Source organism: Onychostoma macrolepis, chromosome 21 (assembly GCF_012432095.1).
Source record: "Onychostoma macrolepis isolate SWU-2019 chromosome 21, ASM1243209v1, whole genome shotgun sequence".
Classification (NCBI taxonomy): Eukaryota; Metazoa; Chordata; class Actinopteri; order Cypriniformes; family Cyprinidae; genus Onychostoma; species Onychostoma macrolepis.
Genome location: NC_081175.1, coordinates 26559688 through 26575164, shown reverse-complemented (window position 1 = coordinate 26575164; position 15477 = coordinate 26559688). Strand labels below are relative to the sequence as shown.

General features: G+C 34.7%; 2 protein-coding genes across 4 annotated transcripts in view; both read right to left on the bottom strand.

Annotated features, from left to right (window-relative positions):
- camsap1a (calmodulin regulated spectrin-associated protein 1a) overlaps positions 1–4115 on the bottom strand; it is a 38731-nt gene extending 34616 nt beyond the window's left edge. Inside the window, exons 1-2 of one of the 3 annotated variants that reach the window (XM_058757650.1) lie at positions 3713–4115; positions 2130–2287 (exon numbers count right to left, since the gene is read on the bottom strand). In XM_058757650.1, coding sequence (XP_058613633.1) covers positions 2130–2286 — 157 coding nt within the window. In that variant the 5' untranslated portion in view covers position 2287; positions 3713–4115. The remainder of the gene's footprint in view (positions 1–2129; positions 2288–3712) is intronic. The other 2 variants (XM_058757649.1, XM_058757651.1) reach the window with 2 other exon arrangements.
- A 3606-nt stretch (positions 4116–7721) lies between these two features.
- notch1a (notch receptor 1a) overlaps positions 7722–15477 on the bottom strand; it is a 36907-nt gene continuing 29151 nt past the window's right edge. The window contains 9 exon segments of the mRNA XM_058758156.1: positions 7722–9755; positions 10677–10774; positions 10894–11041; positions 12306–12604; positions 12686–12848; positions 12931–13012; positions 13811–14021; positions 14801–14949; positions 15050–15463. Coding sequence (XP_058614139.1) covers positions 8562–9755; positions 10677–10774; positions 10894–11041; positions 12306–12604; positions 12686–12848; positions 12931–13012; positions 13811–14021; positions 14801–14949; positions 15050–15463 — 2758 coding nt within the window. The 3' untranslated portion in view covers positions 7722–8561.

Here is a 15477-nt window from a genome sequence, read left to right as displayed (position 1 = left end):
TTATAGATTCTATTTACACTATGTTAAAATAGCAGGAATTTATATTATTTAGTAGTATTTATACTACTTGTTGCAAATAGTGGCAATTATCTGTACTTCAGTATTATATTACATTATAAAACAGTATGCAATAATAACGTATTGAGTGTAAATTATCATTTTAATTCAAATTATAAAATGGATACCACCTTATTGGTACAATAAAGCCCTCCCTACACCTACCCTAACCCTACCCGATACTTTATTTTCAACTTTTTGGTTATTTCCTTATTTTTATTGAAAATGAATGCCTTTACGATGTGATATTAGATTTGAAAAGGGAGAAAAAATGTTTTTGGCAAAAGGCAGGTTCGAACCCGGGTCGATCGAGGTAAGACCACAGCACGTGCTTTACCATCTGCGCCACTAGAGCTGATGAGTCATAGGCGTTTTTTATAATGTTGATTATACCAATCACATGTTAGTGGGCGGAGTTAGTGTAAATAGACACTCCGTTAATATTATATCAAACTTTATTTGCATATATACAGTAAACAAATGTAAAGCAATATAAATTAGCAAACTATATAAAGAGATATTTACTATATAGCAAATCTCAACCTCATGTTTTTTCCCCCATCACAAAATGTAACTATTTTCGCTCCGCTTTTTATATAAAGTTGAATATATATTTACAGTATATATTACTGCCCAACTCTAATCTGCTAAATGCAACTAAAAGGCACGAAGATGTTATAATATTATAAACATCAACATTTTGATTTTCTGTAAAGCTGCTTTGAAACAGTGTATTGTAAAATACATACTATATATTTTTTTAAATTTATTTGACATGGTGATCACATTGGACTTTTCTATTTCAATGCATCCATTATTTTTACCTTTAGTCTAATTGAGTTTTGTTCTGAAGAAATCACCTACCAAATTCATTTAGCCCCATTCAGGGTTACAAACACGACGTATGTTAGCAGAGGGCACTGCACGTTCACACACCGGTGCTTTCCCACAATCACACACAGATATTTCAGTCTGCAGGCTTTGTGATGTAACAGACGCTGTTATTTCTGTCCCCTGATTAGGCTCAAGACGCTCTGCTAGAGGAAAACACACACACGCACACCACCATCATCATCAGCACCACCACCTTCCTCCTGCCTATCAAACACACATCCAGTAAGTTTCACTGGCACAAATGAATGCATCGATCACAATCGTTTATTCCAAAGGCTCTGCTCAACTCAAGAGCACTGAGAGACCATCAGGTCCCTTCCAAAGCTCTCTTGTGGTCAGTATAGAGCCGTGGTCACTGTGGACTGTGAGAACTGCTGACTAAGAAGCTACACACACACACACACACACACACACACATACACACTCTCATCCCCAACACACACACAACTTTTGCCACTTCAGAACTATTTCTCCATGTCAGTCAACACATCTCACTGCCAGCATCCAAAGCAAGCAGTTCAATAGATGTCACAGGCCAAACAAAAGTGCATTCTGCCCGGACAGTGTCCAGCAATAAGAAACAGTAATATAAAGATAAACATGTTTTTATTTAGTAATTTAATACAAATAAATATATGAATACATGAAAAAAAATAATAATAATAATAATATATATATATATATATATATATATATATATATATATATATATATATATATATATATATATATAAATAATATTTGTATAATTTGCCATATGGTGTTTTTAAAAACAAAATTGTGGCAATAATTAATGTTTTTCTGTAATAATATTCATATAAATTGCTGTATGGTCATTTTAAAACAAAACTGCATCTACAATTTGTTTTTTATGTAATAATATTTGTATAAATTGCTGTATAAATTGGTGTTTTTTACATTTGAATTGATAGCCCAACTATTGATTTAATCTATATTAAAAACATGAGACTGCTAATTTTTCCATCTGAAAAGATATTAGTTACTAACACAAATTAAGAAATAAATACCAAAAGGTGTATTTTTTTTATTTATTTTTTTTGGACATAGTAATTCTATGGTTCTGGGGAACCTTGGAGGAAACTATAAATATCATGATAATGCAGTTCAAAGGCGTCACTGTTTGCAAGAGGGGGATTGCAGAAAAGAGATGCACTTACCTTCCCCGTACGCTTTGGCGAACAACCAGCGGAGGTTTGCTTCTATCTTGGCTCTGGCTGAGTCGTACATTTCCAGTGGCACAATTTCAAGTCCACCTTCAACCGAATCCGCTCTTCTCGGGACACCGTCCCCTCCTGCAAGCGCACCTACATCCATCCTAAACACACACACGTGTTCAAGAGTTACTGAAAACATCTTAAACAGTTCATCAAAAACAAATTACAATTCAGTCAAAGGAGTAATTAATTTTGTCTCCTATTCCTCATAAAGCTATCACATAGCTTCAGATGATTTTCAATATATATGGTCGAATTTTATGGTCCTTTTGGCTCCATTTGGAAACTTGACAGTCATCGCTATGCAAAGTATTATACAAGTTTTGAATGACATGAGTAGAGATTCAACTATACCTTTAATAACCTGTTAAATCAAAATTGGAGTTTTGTTCCTTATAAAGTTGCTTTGAAGTCATCTATATGCTAAAATAAAAATGAATCTTCGGGATACATACATTTAAAATCTCTCTTCTAGGAAAACAGACCCAACTATTGACGACTCATCCTGCATTTATGAGAGTAAACTGATTTTTGTCCAATAAAATGCTTTCTAGAATGAAATTTTAAAAATCTATACTATTCTGCTAAAGAAGAACTATTTGTGTTGACATGAATTGTTAAAGAGTAAGCTGGAAAAGTGAAAAACGGTCCTATGATGAGGTGAAGAATAAAAATGATGCTTTTAAAGAGTTGAAATATTGCCATGATCTAACAATATGCCTGGATCATGACTAGAAGATATCAAAAATGATAGGTAGAAACAAGCGCACATAGTAAATGGTTGAGAACAACAACAACAATAACAATATGCTACTGATATATTTCTTTATTATCACTTCTTCTATATATTTTTATTAGTGCTGTCAAATGATTAATCGCATCCAAAATAAAAAATTTTGTTTACATAACATGTGTACTGTGTATATTTATTATGTAGAAAATACACACACTTGCACGTACGTTTAAGAAAAATATTTATATATGTTTATATATATATAATATATATAACTTATATATGAATTGCTAAAAGCAGTAATATTTTCAAACTAGAAGAGTCAGCTTCTACAAAAGACAACAAGCACTGTACTGCTACACATTTGACAGATGAAACTTCTTTGACTGTGATGTACCATGGTAAATACCAGCAGCGTACCATGGTACTACCTCAGTATCCAGCACACCCTTTTAATAAAGACTGTTTGCAGTCATTGCAAAACCCAATGTAATACTGTGTCCAGAAAAGCAGCCCAAAACAGGCCCAGACAGACAAACCAACATCCAGATCCTGATCCAGAACAGACCAAACAATGAATGATGAACACAGAAGAACAATCACCTGCCAATAACCCAAGATAAGACAGCACTGATGTATGAAAGACCATTCAAAAGTGATGAAAGCATGTTTGTGTTGATTAAATATGATGTATATCTGCGTGAAATCCTCACTGCAGGCTCAGCAGACGAGAGATTATGAATGAACGGAGCCGCTTTACTATCACTATCACAGAAATATAATCTGTCTGCACCTGTCAGCGGCCAAAACCGGCGACGCCGGACCGAGCCGAACCAAGCCTCATCAGAACGGAATTTACCTCAATCCACGCGTCAAATCCACAATCCAGTTTTAAAGATGCGTGAATATTCCCGACGCGTTTAACGAACGCTCCCGCGGGCGTCGGTTCGTTCCTCTCCCCGCCCAGCGCGCGGCCTCCGCTACATGACGCGCCGCCAGAGATTCAGCAATTATCACGTAAACGGAGGACAGAACGCGTTTGGAAAACGTCCCGGTTCAAAACGGCACGTTTGCTCGTGTCTCTTCTGCCATCTGGGCGCTCGTTCATTGTCTGGCTGCCGTTGTCATGGGAGACGCCGCGGCCCGCCGCTGTTATTGTCACTATGGATATATATGCAAGCTCATGGAAGCACAGTGCGCATGCGCGTCCTGCAATGATATGGACCACATGATCAATAGATTCATTTGACCTGCACTCTTTGGCTTTACTGACTATTCTGACCAAGAGGAACAGTATTTGTACTTAATTCATTTACTTATACCGTTGACCAAATTTCACATTCATTCACATTCACCTAATTTTATGGTTTTGTTGACTGAAATAGGCTATGTAGCTGTGTATTGACAGTATCAGAGACTCTTTGAATAAGAAAGCTGTAAAAACTGAAAGCTTGTGAACTTTATAATACATTTATTTGATTTTGATATATATGTATGTATGTATATATTGTGTATTATATATCTCCCCCTGGCAACTCCTATTTGATGTAATTTATTTTTCTGTTCTTTTCCTTCTTATTTTCCTTTTTGATGTCAATTTGTGATAAAACGTTGAATGTTATTGTTCTTTGAATTAAAAGAAAAAGAAAGAAATGACAATTTCTTTGCTGTTAAGTAACAGTTATATGTGTTAAAGATGTGAAATATAAAAATAATGTAAATAAAGTCTGGAAAAAAAAATCAATAGATTTGACCAAATTTCACAGTCATAAATGCAAGTTTATTAATAGAAATTTTTGGATTTGTTGAATGACCTAAGGCTGTATAAAGACAGCACATTGGTAAATGTTATTTTATAAACAAACTGAGCTGAACCAAAGACTATAGAAAACATATTTACTTGATATCTTTCTACCCGACTGTACTTTAATTCTAACGTTTAAACAATACCCCGTCACTTTTGATTTATTTAATTTTGTAGGTTGTAGTTGTTAAAAGTTAAGTTTTCTCTCGTTTTTTTTCTAGTTGTTTTATTTTTGTATACATAATTGTATAATGTACAATATTTACATTTAAACGAAATGTTTATTGTTTATTTATTTATCAGTATTAATATATACATATTATTATTATTATTATTATTAATGGAATATTCTTTTATTCCTTAATGTTTGTTTGTTTGTTTGTTTACAATGTATTTTTATGTTTTATTTTTTATTTAAGTAAGAATATTGCATGACTATACGAAAACATTTATAAAATATATGCATGATAACTTGTGGCTTTAATTTATTTTCTCTGCTTAATAATATTTGTATAATTTGCTGTGTGCTGTTTTTATTTATTTATTTACTTTAATTGATACCCCGACTATTGATTTGATCTATAAATCTATACAGTAAGTAACATTTTTACCACTAACTTTTTTCACAAATAGCAATGAGTTAAATGTAAATTTGAAAAAACAAAACAAAAAAAAAACATCAATTTTATAACGTCTAGGTATTTGGTAAGGCTATGTAAGGATTCGAACTGACATTGAACAAAACTACTCTTATAGTCCTTTAGTTAAAAACATTACATATTAAAAATACCAGCAAATTAAATTTCTAATTTGTCCATCTAAGATGATGAGAGTAATGAGAGTAATGCACTGCGTTCAGTCACTGAGGCCAAAGCAGGACAGCATCAGCTCATCTGACCGGGGTTATTATTGACCAAATCCCTCACCCCTGCTGAGAAAGCTGGGAACCATCGATTCGTGGCAGGTGACTGATGAGCTTTAGTGCTGAGTGCGTGTGAGAGAGAGAGATGATTTGATATATTATGAACTGTCGTTACATTGGATTGAAGTCTGATACATTCGGAACAGGATTAGCCAAGTCTAAAAACAAAATATACTGACCATCAAATGTAGCAATCCATCAATTAACATGCGGAACAAATCCATCATTAAGGTGTTTTTAATTTTAAATCATTGCTTCCGGTTAAAAAAGTCCTCTATTCATAATATTGCTTTCTCTAGGGAAAAAAGTCGTCCCATCTGAATCAGGGCAGAAATATGCATATAATATAAAGCCCGTTTACAAGCCAAAACAGCTCTAAACAAATATGTGGGTTTTGATGAAAGAGGAAACAGGAGATGGACTTTTTCAGTGGATGAAGTGCTATTATGCACTCTCAGAAATAAAGGTACAAAGCTGTCACTGGGGCGGTACCTTTTCAAAAGGTACACTTTTGTACCTATTAGGTTCAAATATGTACACTTTAAGTACTAATGTGTACCTTTAAGGTACCAAAATGGACCCTTTAGGTACAAACATGTACCTTTTGAAAAGGTACCGCCCCAGTGACAGCTTTTGTACCTTTATTTCTGAGAGTGTGGATTATGGACTAATTTTGGCCAGAAGTGAAGGTTTGAAGTTAAAACACAAAGCTTTTGGCTTCACTAGATGTTAACTGATGGACTGGAGTGGTGTGGATTACTTATTGTGATGTTTTTATCAGCTGTTTGGACTCTCATTCTGACGGCACCCATTCACTGCAGAGGATCCATTGCTGAGCAAGTGATGTAATGCTACACTTCTCCAAATCAGTAACAAACTCATACATTTTGGGTGGCCTGAGGGTGAGTACATTTGCAGCAAATTTCTTTTCTTTTCTTTTTGGTGAAATATTTCTTTAATGCACATCCACAGACTGTCAACAGACACTCTCTAATGGATGTCAATTAATCACACTTCCAGTTCACTGCAGGAGTGTTATTGATTAAACAGAGTCACACAGGGACAGAGTCACTGTTGGGAACAGAACAAACTAAAAGTTACTTTAATACATGAGTAGCCTGGAAAACTAGACACGTGAACCTGTTATTATTTAATATTTAATGGTGTAGTTTTAATTTTAGATGTATATTCTCAAGTGCACTTTCCCAGGCTGTAAATGGAGGGTCGCAGGTGAATCATGAGCCTCGTTCAGTCTTTAAATAGCGGAGGTGAAGCAGTGAAAAATTAATTCAGTGAATGTCACAGGCTCCTCTTGAATCTGGGAAAAGCATTTACACGCATCTATCCAGAGATGCTTTGGGGTCAAATGCGTTTTTTTTTTTTTTTTAAATAACCATATAAAATGCAGCCTGTGAGTGACTTGAAACATAGTATGGCTATTTCAAATATTAATACTGTATTTACTTAGAAATGCTTGGAGTTTTTTTTTTTTTTTGGTTTTGTTGCATGTTGTATGTGAAGCTTTTGAAATAAGACGGGGAATATCGTCTTGTATAGAGTAATTTTTTTCTTACAACTAAATAATGCAAAAAAAAAAAAAATGAAATGAGAAATGGTGCCTATAATTTCTTATCTTTTAAGTAATAATGTTTGCCTAATGTCTAAATGTCTTTTAATTTATACCCTGACTATTGATTTAATCTATACATTTATACACTAGTATTTACTTTTCATGTTTCTTGAGCAGCAAATCAGCATATTAGAATGATTTCTGAAGGATCATGTGACTGAAGACTGGAGTAATGATGCTGAAAATTCAGCTTTGCATCACAGGAATAAATTACATTTTAATATATATCACAATAGGGAACTGTAATGATTAAATTGCAATAATATTTCACAATATTGTTTTTACTGTTTTGATCAAATAAATACAGCCTTGATGGGCAAAAATAGACTTCTTTCAAAAACATTTAAAAATCTTTCAAATAATAGTTTAAGAAATAACAATTGTGATTGTTTTTTTCTATTCACATGAATATTTTGAAGGCAAATCAAGTTAAAAGCAACACAGAGTAAAAGTAATGTCACCAAATGGTGTCTTTATTGTGTCAAAAAAAGTTACTTTACAAAATCATTGAACAAAATACTTTTTTCTCCACAAACTACAAATCAGTCTTTTCCATGTCACCATTAAAACATTTGATCTGCATTTATAAAACATGTCTGGAAAGCAACAATCACATCTCATGCGCACCAATGATGTCATCACACTGCGACACACACACACACACACAAACTCATCTACACGTCATAATATGTCCTACATGTCTACAGCAGGCAATAAATAACAGTGAACGCTACGCTACATACGAAAAGCTCCCAAAACACCTAAAGCATGGGAAACAGATTTGGGTTCAAAATGAACTCAGAACAGTGTCTACAGACGATACTCGGTAACATAACATAAATCAGCCATAAATGACTCTCTTTTGTGTAAAAACACAAACAAATGTGTGCAGAGGCATGTCAGAGTGTATGTGTGCATGTGTGTTATACATTAAATTCACAATATTAAGACTCTTTTCTACATTTTTGTTAACAGAAAACTAATCATTTGGTAAAAAAAACACCATATAAAATCTAATTAATACTGAAATTTTAATTAAAAACAACAACAACATTTCTGGCAGCGTCATGTTTTTCAAAATTATTTTCAGAACAGTTAATGGTCAAAATAAAAATAAAATACAGTATAAATTAAAAGAAAATCTTATATCTGTAGTCCAAAACGCATATAAATAAATACAAAAATGAATAAAAATGGTTCTTAGCATACAGAAATCATAAAAAGAGTTTTTTATCATTAATATAAAATTGTCTATTCAGTTTAGCTTCTCAATGCCAAAGCACCGCCTACTTGAAGGCCTCTGGGATATGGTTCATCTGCATACTGGTGGGTGGGCTCGAGATGCCCTCTGACCAATCAGACAAGTTGGAATGTGGAGACGAGCTTGACCATTGGTCGGGAGATCCAGGGGAGGGCGTGAGGAACGGGTGGTCAGGAACCTGAGGCTGGTGACTGGGTGTGTTGTCCATAGGGTTGGAATAGCTATGTTGAGAAGGCGGAGTCAGAAACTGTGTGCTAGAAATGGGTGGAGCCATGCGCTGGCTCTCCTGCGGTAGGATGGTCTGGATGGGGGCGTGTCCTGAGCCAGACTGAAGATCCAGCCCGGTTAGGTCGCCTAGGAAGTGATGAGAGAGGGCGTGGCCAGAGGCGCCGCTGTTTTGGTGCTGCATTGGCGCCATATTCTGATGGGCGTGGTTGGGAATCATGTGCGAAGGCATGCTGAGGTGGCTGCTTTGCATTGTGGGATAGCCCATGACCTGTGGCATATTGGTGGCAGAGAGCATTGTGGGTATCAGGGTTGTGAAGCCTGCCTGCTGTTGCTGCACCCTTTGCAGCCAATCGCACGCCACCGTTTGAGCTCCACCTCCATTGTTAGCCACTGGCAGATGGGATAAGCGAGGAGGAGGAGCGGAGTCAAACTGCTTCCCTAAGCTCTGAAGAGCTCCACCCATGTGGGTGTCGGCCAATCCTTGAAGCTGATTCAAAGTGATGGGCGGGGACTGTTGAAACGGTGAGGTCATCGTGGGCGGGGACGAGACGTCCGATAGGTAACCGTGGGGTGACTCCAGCGAATCGACAGGTGAGAGGACGCCCACTTCCATAATGCCTCCGTTTTTGCCCTCTCCGTTCTTTTTCTTTTTCATTCTCATGTCTTTTCCGCTGTCCTTCCCTCCTACGCCTTTACCGCCCGGTTTCCGCGCTTTCTTGGCCATGTTGTTGTTGGCGCCGCTCGGGCTGGGTTTGATGCCCAGGTAGGTGTTGGGTGAGCAGAGAGGGGGCGATAGAGGCAGCGCAGGACTCTGGACCAGGTTGTATTCCTCTAACAGACGGACGATGTCGTGGTGCATGCGCTCCTGTGCGATGTCGCGTGGAAGCTGGTCTAGGTGATCCGCGATCTCACGGTTGGCCAGGTGATCAAGCAGGACTTTAGCGGTTTCGTAACTTCCCTCACGAGCAGCCAGGAAAAGTGGCGTCTCCTCCTGCAAACCAAGGGTATTATCATTAATATTTTTGTTACTTGAAAGCTGAAATAAAATAAATAGTAGATGAAAGTACTAAAATTACTAACTGGAAATAAATAAAATATTAAATAAAAATAAAACAAATTAATCCTAAATATTACATTTGATTGTTATTATATTATATTATTATTATTATTACTACTACTAGTGAGATCAAAATAATAACTAAAAATTAAACAAAATTTAAAAAGAAAATATAAAATATAAACATAAAAGCCAATTCAAAATATTAATAAAAACTATTAGAAGTAAATAAATAGTGCTAAAATAACACTGCTACAAAAACACACAAGTTACAAATTTTTGAATGTGCACTGATGAATGCTTAATAGAGTTAATGCTTTAATATTTAATGTAATACATTAGATGAACAACAAGCTAAAATGGAAATTAAAATTTTTCCTTAGCAACTAAATGAAATGTTTAAAAATCAGAACTAAAATAATAATAATAATTAAAAAAAATATTAATAAAAAAATGAAACTAACTAAAATAAATAAACAAATAAATAAATAAAAATGCACATAAAATAACAAAATTAAAGTTAAATTGAAAACTTAAAATAAGTTTAAGATGAAGCATTAAAATTACTAACTGAAAAAAAATAAATAAATGAAAACCAAAATTCAAAAATAAACAAACATTAATTAAAAAAAATGGGGGGGGAAACTAATAAAAAGGCACATAAAACAACTAAAAGATAAATAAAGTAGTAAGTTAAAATTAAAACGTAAAATGTAAAAATAAAAGCAAATTCAAAATATTAATTAATTATGAGTATATAAATAATACTAATAACATTTTTTATTTGGAATAATCAAAAATAAAAGTTATCATTTTCAATTATAAATTCATTGACACTCTGATGCACAAACCCACCTTGTTATTCTGTAGGTCTTTATTCGCTCCATTCTTCAGAAGAACGACAGCAGCGTCCACATTATTAACTGCAGCCGCCCAGTGAAGAGCAGATTTACCTACAGAAACATAAAAACAGAGTGAGTTAGCGGGGACAGCCATGCATCCTCAAAATAACACCTAAGAAAGTTGTTTTGAGAGATTTGGTTGAGCATATAACATTTGTTTGTGTTCATACCAGAATCATCAACAGCATTGGGATCTGCATGACAGTTAATGAGCTCTTCCACCATTCCCTCGACAGCCAATCGGGTGGCCAGGATCAGCGGAGTCGTTCCATCATGCATGCGGGCGTCCAGATCCGTCGCTCGGTTCCGAATAAGAATCTGTGGCCAAACACAAGGCAATGTTTTAACAATATTCAGCAACTAAGATCAGCTAAAGAACATCAAATTACATGCTATAAATACAAAATTTGCACAAAACAAATTATCCATCAAATATTATACATTATTATGTTATAGATATATATATACATTTTATATATTAAATATACATTTATACATTTAATATATTATTAAATTTCAATATAAAAAGGGGAAAAGGAGGGAAAGGAAAGAATCTTGAATCCTAAGGCAGGTGTGCTAGGCTTGTGTGCAGGATGTTGGATGGAGGTGTGATTGCAGATCGGGTCCCTGTCTTCCCCCAGGGTTTGTATGTGGGTATTCTTGTCAGTGGGCAAATATTTTCATTATTATTATTATTATCATTATTAATCATTATTAAAAGATGTTCTTTTTGCTGTTTTTTTTTTTTTGTAATAAGCTTGTTTTATGTTGTGTGTTGTTTTATGTTAGTCTGTCTGTGTATTTTGCATACTCTTTATATGTTTATTACAAAAAAAAATTGCAATATAAGTGTCACATACCCTTTTATGAAAGACAGCAAATATGAAAAAAAAACGTAATTGTTTTAATTAATTATGTGCAGTGTTATTTTAGTATTATTTATATTAGTACTATTTAGTAGTACTATTTACTATTAAACTTTCATTTTTATATCGTTTTTTATTTTCATTTTAGATTAAATTTAAGTGTAAGTTTAAATGGTACTTCTATTACATGTCATTTTATTAGTTTTAGAAATATTTCTATTTATTATTATTGTTATTTATTAACTTGTCATTTTAGTAATTTTAGTACTTAAACTTATTTTAGTTAGTTGCCAGGCCAACATTTTAAATTTTTATAAAAATTAAAAAGTTAAAATTAAAGTAAAATTTTTGAATACCTAATATTTATTTGATTTTATTTCAATTACCAAAAATATTTAAAATTAATTTAATTAATTAATTAATATTTTTCAAATTTAGTTAACAATAACATAAGATTAAATATTTTATAATATTATTTGATACTATTATTTAAATTGAAATCAATTAAAAACAAAATAACCAAAGTATTATTATTTTATTATTATTATTATTATTAACATACTGCTACTGCTACTACTACTATTACTAATAATAATATTAATATTAATATTAATAACATCTTTTATCATGTAGCTGTTGTTGCTTTCACACAAATTAATTTAGTTCAGACCCTCCTGAATCATAAACTGGATATAATCTGTATTTTTGTCATTTACCTGGAAGACTCCCTGTGCGTCAGCAGCAACAGCGGCGTGGAGAGGCGTGCGGCCCATGTTGTCCTGAACGTTAGCATCAGCACATGACTCCAGCAGGCGTTTAGCAGCGTCTGAGCGGGCGTAGCGGGCAGCCAGGTGCAGCGCGGTCTCACCGGTCCGGTCCGTCTGATTGTGCAGGTTGGCGCCATGATAGAGGAAGTCAGTGATGACGTCAGCGGAGGGATCGTCTTCTCCCTCACCGTTTTCGTTCTCCAGACCTCCGCCGCTACACGACGCGATCATCAGCGGAGTGAAACCGTCTACGAGAGAAACCGAGGGCAGTTTTAAAGAAAACTCCAGGGCTGTCATCAGTAAGTGATGGTAAAGGTGCAAGCGCTCACCAGGCCCGCGGACGTTGACGTCCATGCAGTCGTTCTCGATCTCGCCCTGTGGAGGAGTCGGAGCCATAGAGTTCAGCCGCAGGTCAGCAGCGTCCAGGTGCTGCTGTGTCCACTGCCGGTGATCCAGCTGACCGCTCATGTCCAGAATGGACTGCTCCTCAAACTGCACACAAATACACAGTTACACATCCATCCGGAGTCATGGAGTAGCTCTAACAGACAGCGGACAAAGTTTCATCACTCACCCGGAATCGTTTAGCCGTGTCGTCTTCTGCCCATTCGCTCAGTTGTTCATCCATCAGAGAGCTGTCCGAGTTTTTCAGAGGCCTGATGGGATGGGAAGTGGAATGTTATCATTAATGTGAGTGATAAAGGTGGAAAACAGTTACGTGCAACTACATGATGTCTGTTTTTGTGAACTTCAGGGACAAAAATGCATTTTATATATCATCAAATTGCATTATAAATGTCACTCACACTAATATAAAATACACTCATTAGCAGATTAACAAAAATCTTAACAAAAAAGGAGAAAGAAAAAAGCACAAAAGAAAAGTGCCAATAAATTAATTAAAGAGAGAAAGAAAAAAAAGAAAAAAAGAAAAGAAATAAAATTAAAGCCAATTATATGCTCTAAATAATACCAAAGTAACACTTTCACATAAGTTTAGGTGCAAAATATACAATTTTACAAAAATATTACATGGTCCCTTTAATTATTATGTATTTTTATACATTAAATATTCATTTTATATATTACTAAATTGCATTCTAAAAGTCACTCAAGTGAAAAACAATAATTAGCGAATAGATGAATTACATTATACTAGAGGATATTATATTACATAACTTGATTTTTTTAAAATGAATTGTGTGGAATTATTTTAGGATTATTTTCAGTTTTCATTTCTAATTTTGTAATGTGCTTTTGTCATTTTATAAGTTTTTATTATTATTTTTTTAAAATATTTCCATTAACTTTAATTTTATTTAAAATTTTATTTTATTGTAATTTTAGTACTTAAACTTATTTCATTTAGTTGCAAAGGCAACATTTAAAAATTTTCATTTAAGTTTTTTATCTAATATTTATATATGACACGGTCTTTTTAAACACACACTCACTTGAGTCCAACAGAATCCTCTCCAACCGGTTCCCTTCGTTTCTTTTTGGGTTCTGTGACTTTAAATCCCTCGGGGAACCAAAGCTGCCCATGTTCCCTTTTCCTCTTCCTGGAGACCACGACGCCCACAGCCGCCAGCGCCAGAACCGCCAGAGCCAGCAGCACCAGGAACATGGGGTACATCTCTCCTGTCGTTGAAGGGGGGTCGTCACCTGCGCACAGATAGAGTTATTAATGCAGGAGTGTGAAGAGTATGATTTAGTGTTATAGTTAACTAAATCTAAAATTGTTAAATCATTTTCGTTAATTAAAATAAAGCGGAAATACAACACAATATAAATGTTAGATGAAAAACATTTAAAAATTAGAAATGCTGCTTGGCAACTAACTGAAATAAAATAAGTTGAAGTACTAAAAAGACTAAAACTAAAACTGAAATAATAATTTAAAGCTATAAAGAATAAAACAAATCTAATAAAAAGAGCAAAGTTACAAAAATTAAAATGAAAACTGAAAATTAAAGCTAAAATAAAATGAATATTAGATAAAAAACCTAAACGAAAATTTGAAATGTTGCTGGAAACTGGAATAAAATAAGTTAAGTACTAAAATGACTAAAAAAGAAATAAAAATAAAAATAAATAGAAATATAAAAAAACTTTCAAAAAGACAAACCAAATTAAAATCTACAAATTTAAGCTGAAATAAAATAAAAAATATAAATATTAAAATGAAAAACTTGAACGAAAATTAGAAATGTTGAAACAAAAATACCAAAAAACTAAAACCAAAATAAAAATGATTTATTTCTAAATATGAATGTTTAAAAAAACACTAATAAAATAAGTGTATAACAAAATGACTAATTTTTTTTAAATTAAATTTGTTATTTTTTTTAATAAGTTTAAAAAAATGTATATTAATAAGTACTATAATAGTACATTAAAAAAAACTAAAATAACAGTGATTTTGGCATAAATGTGGCACTCACTTGTGATGGCCTCGATGATGTAAGGAACATTGAGATTCCCGCTGGAGGCCAGCGCTCCGAGGAAAGCCGCCACATCCGTCGCGCTCTGGAAACACTCGTCAGACTGCTGGTAACACTGACGGTTGTCAATCTCTAGATAGACGATAGACCTGCAACATATAAACATGTAAATATCACAAATATAAAGCACCATTATATGATTACTTGCATTTAAATATTCTGATTTAACAGTGGTTTGCCTTCGCTCACCCTTTGATCTCCATCTGATCGAGTTCTCGTCGTAGGCGGGGCTTCATGAAGGCCGTCAGGCTCCTCCTGGCGCGCTGCAGCATCTGGGCTGGGTCCGTCCAATCAGAGCGCTTGTGCTTGCTCAGCTCGTGCTCGTTGCCGTAGTACGGGAAAATGAGCAGCTCTCCGTTAGCGTCGCGGCGGAACACCACGTTAGTATGCAGCAGTCCGCTCAGCTCGCGGAGGAAAGATGAGGAGCGGTTGTGAAGCTCGTCCGGTGAGATGTGGACCACTAGAACCAGACTCCCCACGGCCAGTTTCTGAGGAACATCATCGGCGCAGTCCAGACCGTCCCATTCGCACTCGGCGTTATTACAGCCCTGATCGCAGTGACCGTCTGCATAGTGATCCCTACAGTACTGATCGTACAGCGGACTGAAGAGAGAGAT